Source organism: Anolis carolinensis, chromosome 4 (assembly GCF_035594765.1).
Source record: "Anolis carolinensis isolate JA03-04 chromosome 4, rAnoCar3.1.pri, whole genome shotgun sequence".
NCBI lineage: Eukaryota > Metazoa > Chordata > Lepidosauria > Squamata > Dactyloidae > Anolis > Anolis carolinensis.
The window spans coordinates 45,585,988-45,613,472 of record NC_085844.1 but is presented as its reverse complement, the minus strand read 5'-3'; the positions used below and the strand labels follow the sequence as shown (position 1 = coordinate 45,613,472).

At 39.4% G+C, this 27,485-nt stretch overlaps 2 protein-coding genes across 2 annotated transcripts in view; one reads left to right on the top strand and one right to left on the bottom strand.

The window, feature by feature from the left end:
- ubxn2b (UBX domain protein 2B) overlaps positions 1–17,135 on the top strand; it is a 52,344-nt gene extending 35,209 nt beyond the window's left edge. The window contains exons 10-11 of the transcript XR_010005983.1: positions 7,004–7,207; positions 16,014–17,135. The gene's annotated coding sequence lies outside the window, so the exon portion shown is untranslated. The remainder of the gene's footprint in view (positions 1–7,003; positions 7,208–16,013) is intronic.
- Positions 489–9,052, bottom strand: LOC100562614 (cytochrome P450 7A1). The gene is made up of 6 exons (XM_003219587.4): positions 8,868–9,052; positions 7,010–7,250; positions 4,074–4,687; positions 3,373–3,503; positions 2,857–3,032; positions 489–1,733 (listed from the first exon to the last, which is right to left on the bottom strand). The coding sequence occupies exons 1-6, from the start codon at positions 8,942–8,944 to the stop codon at positions 1,434–1,436; spliced, it is 1,539 nt and encodes a 512-aa protein (XP_003219635.1). The 5' UTR covers positions 8,945–9,052; the 3' UTR covers positions 489–1,433.
- Positions 17,136–27,485: the final 10,350 nt, after the last annotated feature.

Sequence of the window (27,485 nt, the reverse complement as noted above, 5' to 3'; positions counted from 1 at the left end):
GTTTTATGGGGATATTTTATGACCCCAGTAAATTCTATGGGAATAAGTTTATTTCCCCAATTTACTAACAGAATACATCAGATGGGTGCAATCTAATGACATTTTTTATAATTGTGCAAGTGTCTGGATTGTAGAATGACAACAGTGAGGGCTGCTTCTGTGTGGATTCAACAACAACACATGAATTTGGGGAAATAAAATTTCCCACCCCAGAGTATGAAGGTTAATTTGAGCAAGAGATCTTTGTCAAGTGAAGGTATTGCAGGTTAAGTAAATAATGATGCATATTGAGATCAGTTTTTCAGATTAGGATTGGCACCATTTTGTGGACTTCTAATGCAAAAAGGGTCAAGTGACAGATGAAGTGTTTGCACCCACGGGGTTACTTTCGTCTATTGATAAGTAAACCACCCTCTTCAGTAAACCAACCCACCTCCTATTTGCTCGTTGACTCCAAACTGTATTTTCTGAGCATTTCTCATGAGCTTTAATAAATATGTCATGTTGCCGGCTAACAACAGTGTATGAGGATAAGAATCTTCACAGATTTTTATTTGAGCTGGAGAAACAGAACTGAGAATAGGGAATTTTCCTAACACTACCTTGTAAAGTGATGCTGTATTTCTAATCTACTTATGCATAAACAACAGTGATCAAAATACTTTATTGTAGAAAATAGTATCATATAAAATCAACAAAAACAAACAATATTTTCTTACACGGTCACACCCATTTTACAAAAACTCGAAGGTAATTCTGATTATTAGACACAACTAGAACGGCCCTGTTTGATGAACAAGACTTCATATGTCAGAATATTTATATACATCCTCTTGATTAAACTGATCTAACTTGAAAAATGAACTGGATTTACTCCCAAAACACAGATTCTTTAATATTCAACTACTTTGACACTAAAGGAAACAAAAACCTTTTTTTGGCATCTGCTTTCCATACTCTTCCTGAGATCAGTGATAGTATGGTACAAAAACAGTACAAGCGTGCCCCTGAACCCATGCTTGTCTGAAACTTTTGTTTGCAAGTATGTAAATGGTAGCATGATGTAAGGGCTCCTACAGAAAAGGGTGATGTAAGCACTCTCAAGCCTCTCAAGTGAAACAATGTTCAATTTTTCACCCTTCAACATGCTTTACTCCTATTGTGACTCAAAAACTCTACTAAAGATCCACCAACAGCATATTTACAATGGAAGCTTTCTCTGAAAAAGGTGCATAAGATGTCATGCTTAGTGGTCTGTCTTTTTTATTGCAGAACTCCCAAAATGTTTCTTAAAATCAGATATATAAATGTACATGTTCATATACATATTGCCAACACTGACAGTTTCCCCAAGATCCCTGGAGCAAAATCTTTGCAGGAGTTTAATGTGTGTGTGTGAATCCAAGATAAAGAAACAACTTTGTTTCATAAGTTCACAGAACTTTGAATCTGTACTTGAAATCAATATCACTTGTAGGCTGTAAGATACCAAGTCCTGCCCGTGATTGGTCTAAAGAAGGGCATGTCACATTGCTGTTAGTGAGCTCCACTTCAAAATAGGAAAGCAACAAAGTCAAAAATTGCTTAATTTCATGAACTGCAAACAGTCTTCCAGGGCATTTTGCAAGTCCTGTTCCAAATGGCATATAATAATATTTCAATCTGCGGCCATTGCGATAGAAAACTGTCTTTTCTTCTCCATTTTCGTTAAGGTAACGATCATACTTGAATGTCTGGAACAAAGTAAAAAAATGCATTTATAAAATTCAGTATCATTTAAAGTTGTGGTAAAATTATTTAATCTGAGTGTGTGTGTGTGTGTGTGTGTGTGTGTGTTCCTCAACCAACATAAGTAAACCATTAGTGTTAGTTCGCCATACAAGAACTGATTGAATCGGTCCATTCCAGCTATGATTACCAGTAGGGTTCAGGTCATTATAAATAACATTCTTATGTTACTTTTAAAATTCATTTCAAGGGCATTTTAGAACAATTACACTGCCCAACAAAATTATCTTGGCATCTTGATTTTAGACCTGTTCCTGGGATTGCATTGGAAACACCACATCAGCTCTAGTGTCTTAGATATACATGTCGAATGACTGGAAAGTTTGTATCATAATTCTGAGCTTATTGGTATGAAGTAAGTCAATTTTCATGCAATACATTCTTCTTTATATTTATATGTTTCATCCTTAAAATATATTAATTTAAACACTACATTAATATATTCAGATTTTTTATGGGCAATCAGTGAAGAGTATTATATTACATATGCTCTGTATCTCAAAAACTAGAGCGAATAAAAAAAACTAGAGCAAACTGGTGCCATTTTTGGAATCAGCAGGTCTAATATGCATGGAAACATGTCTAATATTTGAGGCACCGAAATATGTGTTGGCCAGTGTTATGAATAGATTTTTTCAAGTTTTATATATTTTTATCACTATAATGCTGAAAGGAAGGGTTTTATTTGCCTTTTCACTGGTAAATGGAGCTTAGAGTAAGCATCGTTATTACTGGGTATCTCATGCATAAATGCACATTCCTAGCTTGAAATCTCAGCTTTTTTTAAAGTAGAAACTTAAATAGTATATCATATTACACTCTTTAATCCTAATGTTTTACAAATGTTACATCTTATTTGGCATTTCGATACGAATACCAAGTATTTATTTTATTTTTTTGTTATACTAAGTTAATCCATTTCTAACTCTGGTTAAAAATGGTTACCTACCCTCAAATTAATCTAGTGTTGACATGCCATAGAGTGATAATAATGATACTGTTGAGCCCTAGTGTAAGCAATATCCTAAATTCTGCTGACGTGATTTTCTCTGAAGCTGAATTACTCACCATAGGATCAGAATAGATTTCTGGATCAAAATGCAACAGCTGGGGATAGAGAGCTACAACGTCATCTTTGCGGATATTGTAGGAGCTGCTGCCTAATTGCAACGTGAAATCTTCCTTGGCAACTCTCACTGTCATGGATGCACTGGAGAGCCTTATTGCTTCTTTGATAATACTATCTGGGTAGGGAACAAAAGACACCTTTCACCTAGATACAGGATAAGATCAGCTACTGCAGAGATTGCAAAACTGAAAGTAATGAAGTGAATGGAAACCAAAGGTTTCTTGGAATCAAAAATAAAATTATTTGGATTTAGTTGGACTTCTTGGAGTACTATGAAAGCTAAAAAGAAGCTGCCTGCTCTGACAGATCAAACACCATGACCAATATTAATAACCTTGCTGTTGATTTATTATCATAATTAATGGTTCCCAAATACTGGCAGCTGTTTTTATTAATCATGGGTATGGAGAAGTGCTGGAAGGTTTGCTACTACAACATGAGTTAAGCAAATGTACCTAACACAGGCATGTCATCCAGTTGTTTTCGATTCAAGTGAATCGGGTTCCCACTTGAACCAATATTTCCTGAAACATCTTGTAAAATCCTTTTCACCTCTTCAGTAGCTGCTTCCAATGCTTTTGGATTCCTGAAATTGAAAAGAAATTAGTACCAAACGTGTACCAAAATTGCAATACGAATATTAGTCATCAGCTAGTCCATAAACTAAACATAAGCACAAGTATCAATCACTGCTCAGACATCCCATGATGGGGATAGGTTGCAGATAAGCTTTCTTGTTTGTAGTATTTTGAAAAGCAACTTTGGGAAAAGATAAAATAGACACTAATTGGTTCCAGCTATAACATATAATTTTAATACTAGGATTACCTGTGAAGGAGCTCTGAGTAGTCATATCCCTCCTGTCATCCAGCTGACTTAGTTCTTATTTGCCAAACTTCAACTTCCCATGAACAGAAAAAGGAATATTTACTATTTAGCATGTATACTAGAGTATAACTTCACCTTATGTATAAGTCCAGGGCAGCTTTTGGTGCCAAAATGGTGGATTTTGATATGACCTGTGGATAATCCAAGAGTCATTCCCCAGAGAGGGGAAACACCAATGCCACCTCAGTGGGCCAGCCACAACAAAGGAAAATAGTATGATATAGAAAAATTTCAGTCTTCCTGTAGCCTGACAATGGTAGCAACTTACCGAAGAAGATGGAATAAGGTCCAAAAGGTAGCAGGTATTGTATTGGCTTGTGAAGCCCACAGGACAGCAAGATGGGTCTTTGCTTTTTCCTTGTCATTAAAAGTGGAGAGAGTGTCATTCAAGAACATGCGAAGAGAAATTAGTTCAGAAATGTTTTCTCTTTTTTTAAGGTTCTCATGGAGCAGAGTTTCAGCTAGCTTCTCTCGTGCACTGTGGGCACTTTTGAATAGGTGGATTGGTAGACCTGCTACGAGAGCTGGAAAGATTTGGTCAAAGGCTTTGAAGTTCTCCAGGGCATGGAGGATGCTTGCTCTCTGGTTTTCTTGGATAGAAGAAAGGATCTTCCCATAGTTTGAGTTAAACTCTGTGCCAAAGAGGGTTAAAAACCCAGATTCAAACATCACACGGCAGCAGAACTCATAAAGTTTATCAGTGACCCAGTCATTGGAGCTCACTTTTGCTTCTCTAGATTTCACCATAACATAGTGCAAGTTTTCCATCATGGCCTCACTGAGATATGTTAAGGCATTACCCTGCAGTGTTCTAGTGAAGGTCTGTTGCATATTCTCAGTAGTGTTTCCATCACTTGGATCAATACTCCCATGTCCAAATGCCTGTTGTAAAATGTAATGAAAATACATTGTATTTAGTATTCATTCATCCAGTTATCTCTCGATCCTCTTGCCAGCAGATGAACAGAGAGATATTTTGCATGCATTTATATACAGCATTTTCCATCTCACAGGCTTTTGAAGACCATTTCAAACATTTAACTGTTTGTAGAAGGCTGCTGTTTGTGGTATCCAGTGCTGTCATTCTATTAATACAAGATTCAGCAACTGCTTGTAAAAATCCCATTTTTGTGAAGGGGTCAAATCCATTGCTTGTCTTTCTCTTATGCAAGCTTTTCTACTAAATGTTCCACAATCCCTCATTATACAAGGAATTGCTCGTGTTACTTGTGTTAGTTGCTCCACTAATGGTTGTGCAAATGGCAACCACTTATTGCTAGTTTTATATTGGATAGTCCTAGCAGCTGGAAAGTTCAATTGAAAAGCAGAATGCTACAGATGGTGCTTTGGTTCCTAGCCCAAGCATTTAAGAAATTAGGAAATATTAATGCAGACAGGAGAGAAGAAAAAAGGGAAAGTAAGGGAGAAGGACAGCAGGGAAGGGAAAGTGGGAAGAAGGGAGAGTCATCCACTTAACTGGTTGTTGAATATTTTGAATGATACAACTATCCAAAGTTATCCAGGGTTCATGAGCAGTGATTTGAACCCTGGTCTCCCACTGTCCTAGCCCAATGCTTAATCAACTGTACTGCATTGGCTCTAATCCACAGTATACTTAATTTTAAATAAACCTCACTTCCAAATGAACCTTATCCATGTTTATTCAAAAGTAAATCTATTGACTTGAAAGAAATGGGACTTATTCCTGGTATACATAGGACTGCGGTCACAATCAGTCACTTTTACTCCTCAGTAAATGTGGTAAAACTGGATCACAGTAATATTAAATTGAATATTTTTTCCACTAGTATATTTATGAAGCATCTATTCTATTTGGGGTTAATACTTCCAATCAGCCAATCATTTAAAACTACAAGTAAAATAAATTTCTGGGTTTTTGAAGTGAAAAGAGTTTGAACTGTTCATTCGAATGAGTGATTCAGCAGATATATCCATATGATGGAAAATGTATTATGATTTGGTTCTACTTTCAACAGGACTCAAAATGGAAATGAGAAATTGATTTTGTACTGCTAATGCCAGTTGAAACTAGCTGTTTGCTAGCACAGTCTTAAATTGGCAGCTTCCTTTCCTTTTACTAAGGATTCTCATCATATGGGTATTTTTCTCCATTTCTACCCGTTTCTACACACTTCAAAGATGGATTGCCATTCTATGCAGTCCATCAAACAATGCAGGAACACTTTCGGTGGTTGCTCATGCGAGTGTGTAGAAACGGGAGGATCCAAAAATAGGCAGAAATAAACGCCAATCCTTTCACTGCGCATAGAAATGCTTAAAAACAAGTACTTTCCTTGTGATGGGAAATGGTGGATTTATCTATATTACTTTATGGCGTTTCAGTATGTGTGTTCATGTGGGCAGTTTGCTAATGCGCCACCTCTTTCCATCAGTGGTTTAAAGACAGTGTGGGTCCCATTGAAAGAAGGGTTTGAAAAAATATGCCTGTCTCCTTTAGTGTAGGGGCTTCAGGAGAACAAGCCCATGGAAAGTGGTGGTTCAAATAGGATGCTTGTTTTAAAAGGCTACAGGTGTCCTTGAAGCGGTTTGAGTTAGAGGTGGAAGACGTGATCCTGTGTGAATGGGGGAAAGTAAATTCTCTGTCTTCTTTAAAGGTGGAATCCCATGAAACGGCACAGAAAGAAGACAGTTTCACCCGTTTCCCTTTCACTTGTGGGTAGAAGTCCTAAATGTAAAGCAAAATTCAGCTTCATCAGCTCATCTAACAGTGAGACCTGCTAGACCTGATCAGGGCCATAGCCAGAAAAATGGGGGGGGGGGGTTGAACCCCTAGCACCCCCCACCCCCGCTACAAACCTGTCAATATCTGCTTGAGATAGTGCCTGGAGGGACTCTTAATGTTTTGCCTCTCATAGATTTAGCATGGGGATTTGGTTAACCAGTTAAAATTCATGAGTAAACCAGGTTTTTTTTTAATAACCTGAAAATTTGGGGGGGGGGGTGAACCCCTAAACCCCACCACCACCACCACCACCACCACCCTCGCTACAGGCCTGGACCTGATCCATACCTCTTTGACTCATATTCACCTAGCCCTGAATTGTTGCGGTATTCTGTAATTTATCTCTTTTGATGTTACTGCAAGCTACTTTAAACTCAGTTTTATCGCATTTATTTAAAAAATTAAAAATGTTTTCTTCCTCCGCCCCCACCCAGGACTACCTTTGCAGAGGTCGCAAAGTGGAACTTCTTCCAATCCAGATGCCTTCCATGTTGCATGACTGCATGATACGAAAAGGAATCTGTGAGAAAATGGACGTATTTGCCAGCCAGTCGACACGTGAAAATCGGACCGTATTTCTTTTCTCTTGCCCTGAGGAATTGGAATGGATTGGCTCCAAACTGCAAAGCACATCCAAGGTAGGGCAGTATCCCATTCTCTATGGGTGGCTCATTTGGACGTCTAAAAAAGCAATAGATAAATAGTGTAGAGAACTATACATTCAGGCTTAACCTTCAAATTTGCTGTGCAAGCAAGCATCTATTTATAACTTGTAACTTCCATGATTGCTAGAAGGAATTGCCCTCCTTTGAGTAATAAATCCACTGAGAAGTAGATAACCAGCAAATAATGACTTTAACACAGCACAGAAGCTTGTTATAGCCCCAATAATGAGAACATGCCACACCTACTGTAAATCAAATTCAGTTAAATTTGCCTTTCTATCTTGTATACATTTATGTGTGTTATGGCTTATGGATTCTAGATGGAAGAGATAGATTTATTCAGATAAATTTTGATGAACAAATGAACGTATTAGACCATTATATTTTGGCAGATTGGAGATCTAGATGTTAAATCCGAACAGCTGGATGAAAGAAGCCAGAATATATAGATATTTTGTAAATGTTTAATCATACAAACAGCAAATAACAAATGACAACAGCAGGAATGTTGATGATAGTGGCGAGACAGTGGTTATAGCTGGTAATCATTTTCAAGTGTAATTTGGATACATAACAATAAGTACAAGCTTTATTTAATCTACTGGATTTTGTTTTCTCCTTCCATATTTTCCTTTATCATTTAATGGGCAAAACACGTGCCTGATTTCAATTTTTACAATTCAAATGTGTTTCAATAGGGAAAAAAACTTAAAATAAAGGAGAAAATATAGAAGAAATCTGAAGAATTCTGCACACACTGCGGTGACAATGTTGCCTGCTGCTTTCAAAGAAGCTGCAATACATCAGTAGCCATTTCTGATAAACAAATCTTAGTCTTCCAGTTCCCATAATTTAATAGCTTGCTCACAGATGTTTTCCCCAGTATATATTTATATTTCCCCATTGAAATTTATGTTGTATAAATTTAGATAATAGGGTCCATTGCTATTGATTTTGTGTAGTGTATACAGGCAGTCCCCGAGTTACAACCATCCAACTTACAAATGATTGTAGTTAAGAATTGGGGTGAGAAAACAGGAAGAGAAAAAAATCTACCCCTAGAAAAGGAAATTCAGTCCTGGAAGAGTTATCATGGGGAAAATGTGTCTCCACTGAAGCTGTATCACCAATTCTTGTTTCCACAACAACCCAATATTTTCAAAATCCAATTGTCACAGGAACAGAAAGTGAGGTGAAATCTTCTGAACAGAACTATAATAATAATAATAATAATAATCATCATCATCATCATCCTTTATTTGTATCCCACCACCATCTCCCCAAAGGGACTCTGGGTGGCTCACAGAAAGCACTCGATACTGCAAAAATATTCAAATACAACAAAGGCACAACAGCTGTCAATATTTCCCTATATTATGCAAATCTTGAAAAAATTATTTTGCTGGAGTTACACTTAAGAAATGTCCCTGTTCCAACTAACATACAAATTCAACTTAAGAACAAACCTAAAGAACGTATCTGGTTCGTAGACTTCCTATATACACCTGAAATTGAAACAATCTTATCTATTAGTTAAGCTGTTTGTAAAACATTTTATATATTTTATATATATATCACATTTGATAGTAAAGATCTTCAAAGATTTACCAATAATGTGTGAAAAGACACATACCTCCTCCTTCTCAGAAAAAAACAGCAGCTACAACAGAGCATCACCACTGCTCCCCATAAGAAAAGCAAGGCTAACATCTTAAGACAACTATAATGAGAAGACAAGTATGAAACAATAGCTTATGTGAAAGCCTAAGACTGATTCAAAAGATGTCAAAGGGCCACTTTTTATATTCAGCAGGATTACCTACTGACTTCACTGAACTGAAATAACCTGTACAAGCTATTAATTAACCATTTCTGGACAAAAACTCTATGTCTGCAGTTGAACAAAAATCTTACTAGGGAAGAGGATTACACAACTCATGTAGAGGCCTTGAACTGATTAATACTTATCAGTGAAGGTCCAAGGTAATCAAAGAAAGCTGCAGAGATATTATAAGGAGATGATGTGAGGGGATGATGAGTGCATATGTGCTTGTGCAGCCTTGTGGACTCAGGCTAGAGATTATCTGCTGAAGTTAGTTGCACATTGTTGGCAGATCTTTGGAAATCTTTACTATCTTTGAGGAAAGCATCATTTTCTGTCTAGGACCCTTCTGAGGGCATGGATATTGGGGTCTGTTTTGGGTTCCGAGGTTTTGATAACAATAATAATAAAAGCTAAGGTATCAATCTATGTGAGAAAGACGGAATATTAGGATAAGAGTATAGAGCATGCATAGGCAAACTTATTTTGCCTTGGGGCCACATTGTGGGCTTGACCGAGAGGGGTGGGCAGGGAGTGAGGGTGGCTGGGCATGCACTAGGTGGGATGGGGCCGGGAGGGAGAGGGCCTGTGAGAGGGTGGGGCCAGGAGGGGGCAGGACAAGGCCCTGGTCATCATCAGGTTGTCCTCTTGGCATAAGGATGGGGCTGCCCCGATCCTCTTCTCCTGATCTTTGGGCTGTCCTTTTGGTATTATGCCAGTAGGCGGTCAAGACAGGCGACAGCTGAGAGCGCTCTGTAGGGCTCCCATCCGCTGAATGCCTTCCTTAGGCCATCCTCTCAGCATAAGGTCAGGGCCAATCACACCATCTTTATGCCAGGAGGAGGATAAGACATGCAGTGGCTGAGAGCGCTCCAGAGGGCTCTCAGCTGCTACGTGCCTTCCTCCCCCACCCTTTCTGCATAAGGATGTGGTGGGCCAGAAAAATAAAGAGGGCCTGAGGTAAGTGCCCAGGGGGTTGCATCTAGCCATCAGGTCTTGGTTTGCCCATGCCTGGTATAGAGGATTGCTTTGACATGAAGTTTGGAGGAGGCAACATTTGCATGTGACTGAATGTTTTCAAAAACAGGACACATGTATTGGCATGTTTAGAGCTCTCCCTGCAATGCGTGCACACCCATTTTTTCCCAGGATTTAAGCTAGTGTTGACATATCTGCACATGAATAAATCTGCACACATGTACTCTCCCTGGGCAGATTAAATTGTGACAATCCCACTCCTCATTTCAGTGTACAGGCAAGAATTGTGTGAAATGAACTAGCCAGGAAGTAATCCTCAACCACAAATATATGACTCAGGGGATATACTTCAGTTCAGTTTAGACAGGACTTTATTATCAACTTGTGTTTTTATATGATTGTATTCACAGTATATAAACAACATACCAATCTATTCAAATATAGGAGAAAAACACCAGAATGAAATAGGTAATGACGAGAGGAAAAGATACCACGCACACCAGAGACAATACAGGAAACTTTATTTATAACCTGTGTCTATATTTAAGGCAATTTCCACTTTTTACGCCTGTAATCTCTTTAGTACCAGGCAAATTTAGAGAAGGTAGAGTGGTGCCAGCTTTTCTTTTCATGTCAGCTGAAAAATGAGTTTGGGCTTTAATTTATCACTGAGCTATATTTACATAGAAATGTCTCCCACACTGTGTGAATTATTTTTAATATCTGATTTGCCAATGTATGAAAGCCACAGAGAATATTAGGAAAAAGTTATTTGTGAAGCTTAGTTTCCCATTACTCTAAGTTCTCAAATTGTGCTCTGTTGAGCTCTTGGTAATAGTGAGGGGCTCCGCAACACCATGCTGCTTCCCGACTCCTCTTTCCTCCTGAGAAATGTGGGCAAATTAAAGTTTTGAGCTGCTTGAAACAACAGCAGCAGCGGCATCCTGGAGCACATACCCATTCTCCTTTTCCTCCCTTGCTGCCCAGACTCTTTTCCTTGCCACCCAGACCTCCACTCCACACCCCACTTTCTTTGCTTCCAAAACCCTATTTGTCTCCCATCATTTAGGGAGTGCTTTGATTGTTTTCCCTGCATGATAGAAGGGAGTTGGACTGGATGGCCCTGGCAGTCTTCCACTGAAATATTGTTAAGTTTATATTGGTTAAAATTGTTCTTCTTTTTAAATGTTGTTTTGTTCCTTCCTTCCTTCTTTTTTTGCACAGTGTGAATTAGTTCACACAAACTATTTATTCATTTATTTACCCTATTTATAACCCGACATTCTCTACCCTGAAGGGGACTCAAGGCAGATTACATATTGCAATTATTCAATGCCTTAAACACATACAAAACATAAGCTTTAAATAATTGAATATATTAAACATTTAAAAACATTACATTTAATATTAAAATCACGCCATCCAGAAATTATAGTCTAAAGCCATCCCATAGTCATTGTACATATTCCAAATATATTATTGCACTGCACTTTTCTCCGAAAGCCTGATCCCAGAACCAGAGTTTTACTTTTCTTCTGAAAGCTAGGTGGGAGGGGGCTGATCTAATGTTGCGGGGGGGGGGGGAGTTCCACAGCTGAGGGGCCACCACTGAGAAGGCCTTGTCTCTCATCTCTGCCAGTCGTGCCTGCAAAGCAGGGGGGACTGAGAGCAGGTCCTCCCCAGGCGATCTTAATCTCCAAGATGGTTCATCGGGGGAGATAAGTTCAGACAGGTAAGTTGAGCTGAAACCATTTAGGGCTTTATAGGCTAAAGCCAACACTTTGAATTGTGCTCAGTAGCAGGCTGGCAGCCAGTAGAGCTGACGCAACAGTGGAGTTGTGTGCTCCCTGCACGCTGCTCCGGTGAGCAACCTCTAAAGCCATCTGCCACTGGCCCAGCCCATATCTGATATATATATATATATATATATATATATATATATATATATATACACACACACACACACACACACACACATACACTATATATATATATATATATATATATATATATATATATATATATATATATATAAAATATACATATTATATTCCATAAGAAACCTTTCCTTCAAAAAGGGCTCCGCAGCTGAAAAAGTTTGAAAACCCCCTACTCTAACAAAAAGTCCAATTTTAGAATTTCCAGTAGAGGGAGCCAAAAGAGTACAGATGAGTTTCTTGCATGCCAGCAAAAGAAACTGCAGCTCTGCTTGTTCTGTCCTTCCTAGGAATGTGATTCTTCACTAGTTTTGTTTTCAAAGAAAACATTTTTCTTCCTTATGTGAGAAAGTTTTCCAAAATCACACAGCTTCTGAAAACTATCCCTATACAGTTCAGAACTTATTGTGCAAAATAATAATATTAACATTAAAACGCACTTTGTATTTATATGCACAAAATAACATTTTCTGCACTGGAAACAGCATTATCTGCAAGAAAACAATGTTCCCTTGAAGAAATATTTTATTCTCTGTTTAGACAATGCTATTCTGTGTATCTGCAAATTTGTAATTATAAGTTCAGAATTTTCCTCATCAGGGTTTTCTGATATTTCAGAACATGGTGTGTATGTTTTTACCATATTTAAAATATTTTCGGTATAGCACTTAAGCTGAAAACCACAACTTACTATGAACAGAAAAGGATATTGTGGCACTATTATGATTCACAGTCAACATTGAGCTCATGTGTGTGTGTGCATGTGAGTGTTTTGTTGTTCCATAGGGCTTTGAGTATTTTGCTCTGTGAGAGTCTGATATTACTTACTTACTTACTTACTTACTTACTTACTTATTTAGGTGATCCCTTGTTGCCTGAGTATGATGGCCCTCCAAATGTTGTGTCTTGGCAGTGGATACGTAGGTGGCTGTAGAGCCCTATTCTTGATCCGCATGTTCTTCCACAGTGAGGGCATTGGTTTCCAGGTGGAAGGCGGTCCCGGTCAGGATTGGCTTGTCATGCCTTCCTCTTGGCACGTTTCTCCCTTTCGCCCTCCATTCGCGCCTCTTTGAATTCTACAGCACTGCTGGTCACACCTAACCTCCAGTTAGAGCGCTCAAGGGCCAGGGCGGCTTAGTTCTCAGAGTCTATGCAAAGTTTTTAAGATTAGCTTTAAGCCCATCTTTAAATCCTCTTTTCCTGTCCACCATTTTCTGTTCTTGAGTTGGGAGTACAGTAACTGCTTTGGGAGATGGTGATCAGGCATTTGGATAATGTGACCAGTCCAGCAAAGTTGATGGTGGAGGAGCATCGCCTCAACGGTGGTCTTTGCTTCTTCCAGCACACTGACATTTGTCCGCCTGTTTTCCCAAGAGATTTGAAGGATTTTTCGGAGGCAACGCTGATGGGATCGTTCCAGGAGTTGAACATGATGTCTGTAGACAGTCCACGTTTTGCAGGCTATAACTGAGTTGTAAAACGGGGACATTTTTAGAGCTTTGCAATACCTGTGTACTAAAGGATTTGGTTAGGGAAGAAGCAATAGGGTGTAAGAATTCCACAAGTCTAATACTCAGTAAACCTACTGTGAGAAATGTGCAGTAAGTTTTCTACAGTAGAAAAAATGTAGTGTGACGACAAACAGGAAAGGAAAACAAATTCCTCAATTGCATAATGTTCCAGTTAGAAAGATTACCACTATGCTTACTGAAGCATGTGACCTGTTGTGTTGTGCTTACTCAAGCTGATGAAGCAGGAAGTTTGAAGTGGCTCTTTAAAGAGAATATAATTTACTCAATTAAAAGACAATAAATAAATCTGTATTACATATTGGATTAATCTAATGTTTCAGTGTTCCATGCTAACAACTATTCTGCCTCTGTAAGTACCAGAGAATTGTTTCATCACAGTAGTTACATTATTATTGTATCAAGGCTGGAAGAACAAAAAGAACATGTACTTCATGATTACATTCCTTTCTGGAAGGTTTACCTAGGTGAGTCCATGGGGGCAAATAAGTTCCATAATCACCATGGATTCCCACATTACATTTCTTTGTGTTTTAGGACACAAAGTGAAATATGTTAACTGATTCAATGTGTGCTTATAGCCTTTCTGACACTTCCTCCCCATCCATGCAAACCTTTTAGCAAGCATCACAACATGGGATTTTAGATTAATAGACCAGGCCTTAGCACTTTCCTTGGACCTCTTCACGAATATTTATTGGTTGCTAAAACATCTATACCTAGCTTTCTTTCACTAAATGGGAACATATTTTCCTGCTTATCAATCAGTCAAAAATATTTATTCTTGATGACGTTTATACTAACATGTTGTTTGATGTCCATAAGAAAAATGCTACAGTTATATATCCATTCCTCAAGGAGTATGCCACAAATGAACAGGAGGAAAGCCCATAGGTGTTCTTCTACCAGACACCTTCTAAAAATGAAGCAGGACTTTAACTGATTGTTGTAGATTAGTCTTTTAATGCAGGATGGGAATGCATTTTACTATTTTCTATTGTGGATTTCAGCTTTTATGTATAACCTTGGCAGAGTACAGATGTGCAACACTTTTTCTGGGAGGCAGTCCTGCATTCTGCATCCCAATATTTGCACTGGCTCCCAATCTGAATATTCGTTTTGACTGATAAAAGCCTTCAGTCCCATCTACATATAATGCCAATAAATGCAGGTTGAACTGCATGGAACTGGATTATATAGGCCTACATTACCATATACTACCTTGTCATACATGCCGCCGGAATGATTGTGCATCGCTGCATCCCGGTGGTGCCCACACAAGGAGCATGGGGACCTGTCACATCTTGCCCCACACCATTGCAGCTTCACCCCTGCCTCATTACACAGAGGGCAGTGATGGCCCAACATAGAAGCCAATGTAAACGCCCGCTTGTGGCACATTGTCCCTGGGGGTGCCATTGAGGCACCCCCCCATGGTGGCGGTGGTGGCAGCGGCAGGTGTGGGGACCATTGGCTCCCTCCTTGCCAAATGCGGAAGGCCTCAACTGAGGCCTAGCTCTTCTCGCAAGGTCTCACGAGTCCTCACAAGACCTCGCAAGACCTTGCGAGAAGAACTAGGCCTCAGTTGAGGCCTTCTGCATTTGGCGAGGAGGGAGCCAATGGTCCCCGCCGCCGCTGCTGCCGATGAAGGTATGTGCAGGGCCTGGGGGGCAATTTCAGGGGGCGCGGCCACTAGGTTTGCCTACAAGGCGAAATTACCTAGGGCCGCTTCTGACAGAGGGAAGCCTTTTTGAGCTGGCTCGACCCATCTTTACTAATGGAAAGACGGAGAGCTTCCTGTTGACTGCCGTGGACAATTTGGTGGTGGTGGCAGGGTGTTTGTGGCAGTTCAGCGATAGAGCTACCCCGGAAGTACTTTTCTAGGATGTGAATGAGAGCCATTGGGCTCCATGGCTGGACTAAAAAATAAACCTGTCGCCGTCTCCAAAATTTGGACTATGTGAAGAGGTCCACAATCCAGTTCAATCTGCATTATAATGGTAGTATAGATAAGGCCTCAGTCACCAAGACACATGAAAAACCAAGTTGCTCTGGAATCCTGGAGTTGTAGTTTTACAAGGTTTTTAGCTTTCTATGTCGAAGAGTTCTGGAGCTACAGCCAGAGCCGGCCCTAGATATTTTTCAAGTGTAGGTGAACAGAGTTTTGGCGCCCCCCCCCCCCCCAAACCAATCACTGAAAAATAAAAGCGTTGGATAAGCTAAAATGTTGGATAATAAGGAGGGATTAAGGAAAAGCCTATTAAACATCAAATTACATTAAGATTTTACAAATTAAACACCAAAACATCATGTTTTACAACAAATCAACAGAAAAAGCAGTCTCGACTGCGCCCCCATATGTCTTGCGCCCCAAGCAACCGCTTAATTCGCCTCATTGTTGGACCAGCTCTGGCCACAGCAAACTATTTCTCCCACAATTCCATAGCATTGAACCAAGGCAATTAAAGTGGAGTCAAACTGCATTAATTCTACATGCTCATTTTCTATTTCAGCTCCTGCTTCCTCTTCTACCTACTTAGATACCAAAAGCCATTATCATCAGAAGCAATGTTCTTTGTTGATTGTCCCTACTTGTAGAACTCCTTCCTTTAAGACTGCCTGGTTCTTTCCGTCCCCTTTTAAAGGCAAGTAGAATTTTTTAACAGAGATTTTTGAGAGAAGAGCAGCTAAACTCGTTCTATACTTCCTTCTGTTTTGTATTGTTTGGAGGTTTTGTTCTTCACTTGAGACTTCATCACATGCAAGTTCCCCACACACTTCTACAGCAGTTCATGGAGGAACTACCACGAAGCCCATCATATGACACAGACTTCAGGCTGCCATCCGTGGTGTTTCTTCAGTGAACTGTATCAGAAGTATGGAGAAACGGGAGGAACTGAAGCTGGGGAGAAATCGTCTACTGAGCTCCTGATGCACCTGGAAACAGGAGAAAACACTTAAATGGATGTGGGATGGCATCTGTCAGATTCACCTGTGTTGAATTGTTTTAGAGGGAAAGTAAAGTATCCCAGGAGTGGTGTCTGTTTCAAGAACAGTGCCTTGGGTCTCCTCTACAGTAAGAGGATTGAGAGGAAAAGTAAAGGAGCTCAAAAGTGGTGTCTGAAGAATGGTGCCTTGGGTCTCCTCTAAGTGGATGGTTGACGCGGGAAGAGGCAATCCTGTATGATGGGTGTAAGTAAATTCTCTGTCTTCCTTAAAGATGGAATCCCACACAAAGAAGATGCTTCTACATGCAAGAAGACAATTTCCCACTCTCCCCTTGTATTCCCCAGCTCCGTTTCATATTGAACTGCATTATAGGGAAGTGTAAATGGGGGCTTAGTATACAGTTACTTTGGGATATTTTTAAATTGAATAACCCTGGCATCTTTAGGGACTGCATGAGTGAGATGCACAACCAAAATAGTTACAAGACAGGAAAAACAATTATGTCATTTACTTAACTTTATTAATTTATAAAATTCCATTTGAGGTTAAGCTACAGGAAAAACACAGTTCCTTTGGTTGTTAAGCTAAAACATTGCTCCCCCCACTTCCTGCTATACTTTCCTGTGTCTGATTTCTTTGACAGGAGTCTGTTTCTAATGTGCTGTTGCATAAAGAAATTCAAAACAGTAACTGGCTAATGACTCATTCTGTGTTGTGTACTCTGCCCTCTCTTGACTGGTCTGATATGTGGCAGCCAAAAGCTATCGTCCATGAGTATACACATGTATAAATACAGTAGAGTCTCACTTATCCAACATAAACGGGCCGGCAGAATGTTGGATAAGCGAATATGTTGGATAATAAGGAGGCATTGAGTAAAAGCTTATTAAATATCAAATTAGGTTATGATTTTACAAATGAAACACCAAAACATCATGTTATACAACAAATTTGGCAGAAAAAGTAGTTCAATACGCAGTAATGCTATGTAGTCATTACTGTATTTATGAATTTAGCACCAAAATATCACAATATATTGAAAACATTGACTACAAAAATGTGTTGGATAATCCAGAACGTTGGATAAGCGAGTGTTGGATAAGTGAGACTCTACTGTAATTGTTTGGGGCTACAAGGAAAGCCACCATACAGCTAAGCTATCATTACTTCTCTTAATGAAACATTGTAAGGATGAACCTACAAAGGTTTTTAGGGGGCAACTCTGATCACAATGTTTCAGTGCATATCTGGCTTTGGGTATGCAATTGGATAGGCAATATCATCTTCTGGGACCTTGCAGGACTCCTTGGATGTCTTGGATGTCTTGGATGTCTTGGATGATGCCATTGTTTATAGGGACATAGATATTCTTATGCCATATTGCTCTCCACCAGTGAGTTCTATAAGAAGAGAGTAATTTCATCATCTTGTTGTATTGGATCTATGAGAAGCCTAGAAGTTAGATTTAAAGGCAGTAATTCTGTCCAGTTCATGCTTTCCTATACTATAATTCTGTGGTATATTACCTTTGTACTCATGGCAAGCAATAGACAAATGAGTTTCTAAGAGCTCAGTTACTAGTAGTTCTCACTATGCTCTTGCAATATGGGGATGATGATGATGATGATGATGATGATTATTATTATTATTATTATTATTATTATTACTATTATTATTTATATTGCACTTTTTCTCTCCACAAAGGAGACTCAAAGTAACCCTCAGTGCAGGTCACCAAAAACATACATATGGTTGAGGAAGAACATGCCAACTCCTATCCCTCCACCATCCCCTCCTGTCTTAATAGAGAAGATTTGCATTTAAGCTGTAAGTGCATTCAGATATCTATTTGTTCGAAGGCTTCCAACTGCATCTAATAGCATTCTGTAATGTTTCATTGGATGTCTCCCACATGCTGTACCCACTAAATCGTGATTCAGTTTTAAGATATTTTCCCTTCTACCTGTTTTAATGGTTTCTGATGTTTTCAGACAGCAACATGAAATTTATATTGTTATATCTAAAGACAAATGCTCAAAATCCATATGTTGTATCCCATGGGGTTGCCCCACTAAAATAAAGCCCTTGTAACCTAGATAAACTTTCAATCAGCTCAATAGGCAAGGAGATGTTGGGGTTTTTTGTTTTGCCAGTTGCCTGTCTCCTGGACAGCATTTCCACCAAATCCCAGGGCTCTCTTGCTGTGTTGCAAAGAGTCTTGCAAAGGAAATATAAAATACATAGGGGACTATCTGTGACAGCAGAATTGGAAAAACACACATGCACATTTCCCTTACTGCACTAATTTAAAAAAGCTGGAGATAATGGCTCCTTCTGAACCAATCTTGCCAAGAAAACAGTTACAAGGTTGTCATGGTTGAGAAATTATAAGACACAACAACCACAACATACCATGATTCCCACAATACAATCATGTGGTTCTGCAGATGTTATTGTACTGCAACTCCAAGGAGTGATAGCCAGAATAAACAATGGTGAGGAATGCTGTGTGCTGTGGTCCAATAACATCTGGAGGGCAGCACAGTTCTCATTTCTGCTATACTAGATAAAAATTATAGGACTTTATCATATGAGGCTGTTATCCCATGACATAAAGATGACCAGAAATGGCAGTAATTTACCTGCATGCTGCAGAATTCCAATGCTTTGATAGTGTGGTGTCTCATGGCCCTTTTCCTGCAATTACGGATATAAATCAACCCTCCACCTATGCCATTGTTCTTTTATTCCTTTTAATGTTTTAGTCTACTAAAGACACATAATTCCACAAAGTTGATGTAATTTTTTTTAAAAAAAAACCTTTATTTTACATCAAACTGATAGTGGGAGAAGAGGACAATCCTACCCTTGACATTGCTGGTATGCTATAAAAGAAATGCATGGGGCCATTGCACCAAGTATGTTGCAGCACCTTGGCGTGACCAAGGGCTGTTAAAATGTTTTACTTGCCAATAGCGGGGAAAGCTTCATTGCGGGAAAGTGCAACTGATGTTGCATGGTTTTGCTTCTACCTTGGATTGTCACTTTTGTGTGATAAAGTTCATATCTTCATGGAGGGAGACAGGCCAGGATTCAATCCCTTCTTTTCTCCTCCCCTATTTCTTTGCTTTCTCTTTAAATATTTAATTGCAAGTTTATTTAATGTCAGTCATAGGCTCTATCACATAGACAAAATAGGCATTTGTTCTTTCATGTACAGAGCAACCAACTTTTGTTACAGGCTCAGCATAATACACTTGGATACGGCTTCAGTGGTTGGGAGGGAGCCAGGACTTCTAGGATCAGTCACTGGACTTGCCCAGGATGAGGCAGTCAAACAAATAATTGCCCTGGCCTTTCTTACTGGCAAGCACTTGCTTCAGGTTGGCCATATGGTCTCCCAGATTCACTCTTCATTATTCAGATTTGATATGTATGTTCTTTCCAGAAATCTCTAGGGGTACATCTACACTGTAGAATTAATGCAAAGAATGTTGGTGCCCTACCAAACTACAAGTCACAGGGTTCTACAGCACTGAGACATGGCAGTTCAAGTGGTGTCAAACTGCATTCATTCTACAATCTAGGTGCACCCTTAGTCCTTCATGGTAAACTTGATCTGGAAAACAGTAGGATTCTGTTGTAACTGATCCTACCGTATCTTTATTTCTGCTGACAACAAGTAAAGAAGCAGCTGCCTCAAGAATCCCTTTCTGAGCAATTGTGGACAGCAAAACAGAAGGGGGGAGATACATTTACCTCAACATTATGTTTAAGAAAACACAGATCTATACATTTGGTCACCAAAATGGAAATCACCAAAAAAGATTAAGTTGGGGAAAAAGACTGGATGCATTTTGAAAAAAGGGCTTTAAAAAAACCTATACAGGTTGTTTCATTTCACATGTACAAATTGTTATATTTGGTGGGAAAGTTCACTAAAATGTGTTCAACTGCTATTCTATCCCTATTCTTTCTTTCCATGTTATTTCTGCTTCCATTTTGTTGTTGTTGTTGTTGTTAAGGATGCCCAGAAGATCTTTACAGTAGTACTATATTCATGTAAGCAGCAGAGAGTCAGCTTACTTTCAATTAGTTAAAAATTCTGGCATATCATAATTTTAAATAATTTTTAAAAACTTTAAGTGGCATTTTTACCACATCACTATCAGATTATCTACTAGCATTGTTCAGTGTCTAAAGCTGTATTTACATGTATTTCGGGTTGCTAGGTCACCTGTTCTTGTGCAAATATATTAAAAGGTTATGAAGTGCCTAACTCATTTTTTCAGAAAGCTGCAATGAACTTCCTGGTTTAGCTATTTTTATTCTTCTGCTGACCTTTCATATTCTTGCCAACTTCTAATGCATGGAAATCCAATACAATACATAATAACTTTAGCAGAATTAAAAAACATAAAAGTTTTTATGGAAAATGTGAGCTATTGTAACATGTAAACCTAGAAAACAAGTAATTGAGAAGGTTCTCTGACCCTCGGGATTTTGAAAGGGCTATAACAGGAAGAACACAGAAAGTTTCTTAAGTGAATAGTTCACATTACTAAAGAAGACCTATACCTTAAACAAACCCAAAGCTCATCTGATCCAGCATTTCGTTCTCACAAAGACTACTAACAAGTCATGGGCACAATGACATCTTCTTACATGGCCTCCAGAAACTGATAAAGTCACATTGTCTCCAGTAATGGGGACGGGACATATAAGCATAGCATATATTAGCTTATATACCTGGCATTGCCCAGGGTATGTATTTTCTAATGCTACTTATTAGAAGAAATTATTGTTACCTGTTATGAATGCGCCTTCGGGGACTGTGAATGATAGTGGTGGGATCAGGAGAGGAAGGAAAAACCCTCGCGAGGAGGGCTCGTTGGAGGATTTGCTTAGGAAAAGGGTCAGGGAGACTGATGGGGAGTCTTCTGAGGAGGATTCATGTGGGGATCTTGAGGTGGAAATGGATGCTGGGGAACAGATATTAACGGGGGAATTGGGCACGGACTGGGCACGGGCACCGGAGATGCTTGGGGAGGAATCGGGGCCTATGGATACTATTGATGCTGGGGAAGCTTGGGTGTCTTCAGAAGCAGATCCCACTTGGTCTGCTTGGAGGAGTGAGAGTGGGTCCACAGGTGTGGATAGAGTTGGGCGTGGGCAGGATGATTGGGACTCCGATGAAGAATTCTGGACGCCTGACCCAAGCGCGTTGGCTGTGTGGAGTTCTGATTCGGATTAAGAAGTTGGGACACCTGTTCTTGGGCGTGAGTAATGAGGACGCCCAGGGGGACCTGGATATATTGGGGTTGTTCAGCCACTATACTTTGTGTGTGGCAAGGTGTTGCTGGGTGCCATTGGGTTTCCTGTGTGTGTGTTACAGAAGACTGAACTGGGACTTTGCAACGGATGTAAGTTTAATCCGGGTTGTTCTGCAACGGAGGTCTGGAATTGTGTGGATTTTCCTGGACTGCACTGTTATTACTATTTTGCATTAGCTGCTGCTCGCCCTTGTTGCTTTGGCTCTCTGTGCCATTTCGTGTTGTGACCATCTTGGATGACTTCAACCTCTCGGACCTTGGGCCTTTGACTGGAACTTGACTCGGCTTTGCTCTTCATTCTCAAACTGCAGTTTGGCGTCGTTCCCAATTCCGTGGCTATCTGACTGCTGCCTTCATTCCTGACGCGAACGCTGACTGCTTATCCTGACTTTGGACTGGCTTGACAATGTCTTCCCGCTCTGCCCCTTTAACTCTTGGCTTGGTGTTTGTTTCTGCAGCGGCTTGAAGCTGCCAGCTTATCTCGACTTCGAACCGGCTTGATGACGCTCCCCTGTTCTGTTCCTTTAACTTCTGTTTTGGTGTGTGCTCCAGCAGCGGTTTGCTGCGGGCTTGCCAGTGTCTCGCTCTCCCTCTGGCTTTGCTGCTTGCGACTGAGAGTTCGCCAAAACGGTTTGGGCGTTTATTTGTTTTTGAACTCCTTTTGAACCTTTAAGTTTTTAGAAGAGCTTGTGGGCTTCGATACTGCTTGCTTTAGTTTTTGCCTTCATTGCTTAGTCCATTGTGAACTTTTGGGTCAAGTCCAGGAACTTTAAGTTTAACCTGGATTATATATCTGGTTAATCCGGTTTATTTGCTAGCTTTTGTTTTTGGAGTTTTTTCTTGTTCATTTTGCTTAATAACACTGAAGTTAAGTGTTTTAAGCCTTTTTGTGTTTATTGAGCTATTTTTTGGACATTGTTTAAATAAACTATTTTGCTCTCTAACTGGCGTCTGACTTTTGACATTACCTTTATGATTGTGGGGATGGTTGAATGTCAGAGCCTTTGTGGTTCAAACTCGTACATATGACATGTGTACTTTGATTTTTATACATGCACTTTGGCTCACTTCTTTCAAGTACAGCAGAATTTCTTATATTTAGCATCCTCTAATTCATACGTCACATTATCTCTGTTCCCATTATTGTGTTGTGTAGCTTCCAACTTAAATTTCAAATATTCACATGATAGTATCTTAACTTCCTTTCAGTTCTGTCATTAGGCACAGCATTATTTATATTTGTCTTTTGCTGGTTGGTGTGCCTCATATTTTAGAACTATATTGTCAATTGTCCTATCATAGTTTTTAAGGTAAAATCTAGAAACCATCACTCAAATCCATATATAGTTGCCACTGCAGTATCAAAATAATCTGGGACATGGATTAAAACATAAATATGAGTGAATAAATGTGGAAACAAACATGGAATAAAAGCCTCATGCAGTCTCAATTTCAACCGATCTAAATTCCAAATGCTGGAGATTACAGGAAAACCCATGATCCTACCAGAATATTTAGATTTGTCTTTTGATGCAACAATTTAAAGAAATTTGTACTTTTAATAATCATAATAGTAAATAGCAAAAATGTCTTTTAGTGTGATTTTGGTGATCAAATGGATCTATTTAAGAGCTAAATGGTGTTTTCTGCCTTCCCCCAAGAGTAGAAAAAGCATGCTATTAGAAAGATGCAATGGATCTGTGTCTTCAAGGTCTCTGCCCTTCTGGAAAAGTGGACTGTGGTGTGCATCAAAAAAGTATGGACCAACCACATAATCTACTCTATGTAAAATGGGATCAATTTATATTTTTTCTATTTACAATAGCTAATAGCATTGTGCATCTCTTTCCCATAGTAAGATACGGAAAGATTTACTTTCTGACTATAATCACTGTAATCAATGTGGGTGATGTTGGAGTATGTTGTATTCTATGTTGCTATGTGGGTTTTATGTATCGTGTGGGGTTTTTTTCATTTTCAAAGGAAAAAAGATAGGCGAGCGTGGTTGATCATTGGCTCCATTTGCACATTAATAACAACAGGCATTTGAAGTGTCACTGTTACTATCTCTGAGAGATTATTTACCTGTTTAATTCCCCATAACATCATTATTGCTGTTGCCCATGCTTGCTCAAATTCTGGAATTGTACCCCTTTTCCCCATCAAAGACATCTTGACATGCCTTGAATTCACTTTTGGGAAGGTAAAAGCATACAAATGTGGTTTCCTTACAACCTCCAAAGTCTCTGGCGGCATCAATTATGAAATAGAATACATTAATAAAAAATAGGGACTGAAATTAAGAAGGCTTCATAAGCAAAGGAGACTCATTTTAGAACTGCACAGGAAAAAGAAAACAAGACGCGAGAAGGAAAAAAATGCAAATTACATCAAATTAAAATCTATGAACATATGATTAAACAATCCTAAAGCTAAAGAACATCTAAATCAAAACACAAATCTATCAGTCCCACAAAATAACAAGGGGTCTTAAGTTGGATCTACGCTTGAGGTGGGCTTTTGGGACTTGCCTGGTTCGGTTTCGTGTCCCAGCTTTCATCGAGGCCCTGATCTGTTTTTTTCTGACCTCCCGAAGTTGGGGGTCTCTCTGTTTTGTTACATTTCAATGGACGATACGAAACAGAAACACGAATGAAACAAATGAGACAAATACTATGCACATCTCTAATCTACACTGTCAAATGAATACAGTTTGACACCACTTTAGGTGTCATGACTCAATGCTATGGAATCATAGAAGTTGTAGTTTTACAGCGTGTTTAGCCCTTTCTACCAAAGAGTGTTGGTGTCTTGCCAAACTCCCATGATTCCATAGCATTGAGCCATGACAGCTAAAGTGCTGTCAAACTGCATTAATTCTACAGTGTTAATGCACTGTCAGGCCCAATCTACACTGACAATATAGTGCAGTTTCATAAAAAAGTTTAATTGCATTGAAAAGCATTATGAAAGTCTACATTGCCATATAATGCAGTTCAATTATCTGGTCAGTGTAGATGGAGCCTCTGAATCATTCTATAATTCAATAACGGAGACATGGTGTGATTGTGAAATAATGTGCCTCATATCTGAAAAGAAACTGTGAAGATTAATTTTTCTTAAACAGGGCTACATTGTGGAAATCAATTTGAATCAACTGTGGGTTTTGCTGAAAATCTGCAACACCAAGAAATCAGCTGCTCAGGCACCAGAACTCAACTGTTCTTCTTCACAGTAAACAAAATATGAGGAACACAGCTGTTTGTCATGAGACATGTTGGGAGAAGTGAATACAAACACATTATAATATATTTCCCTGTTCAGCAAACTTTCAGAGGTAAATGTTATTCAAAATATTATAAAATGTGATCAAAGAAGCATGTCGCTTTGAAGTTCCCCCTCATATAAATGTACCCTAATGAAAGAAAGAAAAGTAACCCCAATTTAATATATGGAACTGGTTCATACCTTCCTGTGGCAAAAATCAAGTGACAATCTGTATATATGAAAAAGCCATCGCAGAACAGAGTTATCATGCAAACTCATGATTTTACTAGTTAACTACAATGTTTTAAAATCTTGTTTTTAGCTGGTCAGTGAGGGGTGAAAAGTTTGCTGATGTTTGCTGATAATGCAAAATCATTAGGGTTGTTAAAACAAAAATAGATTGTCAATTACTTTCCCAAACTGGGGAAACAAGGAATAAAATGGCAAATGTAAAATGACTCACACTGGGGCAAAAAAACCCAAAATAAAATAAAAAATAAAAAGCAGATATATATTCAGGAAATGTGGTGACTACTTCAATGCAAATGTTGATCAAAGGAGAGGTACTGTGATGGTCAACACCAGACATGGGCAAACTTCGGCCCTCTAGGTGTTTTGGACTTCACCTCCCACAATTCCTAAAAGCCTACTGGCTGTTAAAAATTGTGGGAGTTGAAGTCCAAAACACCCGGAGGGCTGAAGTTTGCCCATGCCTGGTCAATATCATGTTAAAACTCATTAGAAAAGGGATGGGAAACCTTGGTTTTGTAGCTTGGCGAGGCACCATCACTTTCTGGCAGAGGACGCTCAAGGTCTTGTAAAACTACAACCCGTGTGATTCCATAGCATTGAGCCATTGCAGTTAAAGTGCTATCAAGCTGCGTTATGTCTACAGTGTAGATGTGCCCTAATTAGAAAGGCTCACTGATTTTAGTTCCACAGGTGGGCAACATGTGGCCCTCTCCATGTTGTTTTTTCTGGGTTGAAAGACCCTTCTTGCCCACTAAGTCAATAGGAATTGTAGCCTGACAATGGTGCTACAGTAGAGTCTCACTTATCCAAGCTAAACGGGCCAGCAGAACCTTGAATAAGCTAATATCTTGGATAATAAGGAGGGATTAAGGAAAAGCCTATTAAACATCAAATTAGGTTATGATTTTACAAATTAAGCACCAAAACATCATGTTATACAACAAATTTGACAGAAAAAGTAGTTCAATACGCTGTAATGTTATGTTGTAATTACTGTATTTACGCATTTAGCACCAAAATATCATGATATATTGAAAACATTGACTACAAAAATGCGTTGGATAATCCAGAACCTTGGATAAGTGAGACTCTACTGTAGCACCTTGGCCATGACTTAGTTACATCTAGACTGGATTACTGCAATGCACTCTATGTGGGATTACATAGAATCATAGAATCGTAGAGACCTCACGGGCCATACCTTTGAAGATGGCTCGGAAACTGCAACGGGTACAAAAATTGGCAGCCAGGTTGTTGAGGTTACTTTCAAGGCTACTAATTGGAACTAGCTATGGGGAGAACATGATGCCCTCACTAAAGCAGCTCCATTTGCTCCCGATAAGTTTCTGGTCCCAATTCAAAGTGAGGATTTTAACCTACAAAGCCTTAGGTTCGCATCCCCCCCCCCCCGCCCCGTGAACCGGCAAGAGCCCTAAGATCAGCCGGGGATGCCCTCCTCTCGGCCCTGTGGTTGGTGGGGATGAGGGAGAGATCCTTCTTGGCTTTGGAACACCCTCCCTGGGGAGATTAATCAAGTCCTCACAATGTTCTCCTTCCATAGGGACCTGAAGACCTGGCTATTCAAACAATGCCTAGTCCCTAGTTGATTTATGAATTTGTTATGCAGCCTTGCACTTTATTTCATGCCCTTGTCCCATGATTACAGTTCTGCACTTATTCCCATTCCCATGGCCCTATTGTTTACAACCTGGCCATGTTTACATTAGCTATCACCATTGATAGATGAGCCCTGTTTGATTCTGAGTTTATGTTGTTTGTTTACATGGGTATATATTTTATTCAATTGTATTTTTGAGGCACCTTCTGCCTTGTGTAAGACACCCTGAGTCCCTTCGGGGAGATGGTGGTGGGATATAAAATAAAGTTATTATATTATTATTAGTATCACACTTTGGCAATAAAAAATGAAATGCAGAGATATACAATGGGGGACACCTGGCTTGAAAACAGTCCATGTGAAAGGGGTCTAGGAGTCTTAGTAGACTACAAACTGAAAAAGAGTCAAGAGTGTGATGCAGCAGCTAAAAAAGCCAATATGATTCCAGACTACATCAATAGCAGGCATGGGCAAACTTCAGCAGGAAAATAAAGATTTAACTGAAACATTAAGTAGACCTGGTTGCTGTGAGTTTTCCGGGCAGTATGGCCATGTTCCAGAAGCAT

Excerpts from the sequence above, each read along its gene's own strand:
- LOC100562614 (XM_003219587.4), bottom strand. The coding sequence starts at position 8,944 with ATGTTAGCCTTGCTTTTCTTATGGGGAGCAGTGGTGATGCTCTGTTGT. Across the intron at positions 3,504-4,073 it reads ACCTTATTCCATCTTCTTCG|GAATCCAAAAGCATTGGAAG; the intron begins GTAAGTTGCTAC and ends TTTCAATTTCAG. Across the intron at positions 1,734-2,856 it reads AAATCTATTCTGATCCTATG|ACATTCAAGTATGATCGTTA; the intron begins GTGAGTAATTCA and ends ACTTTGTTCCAG.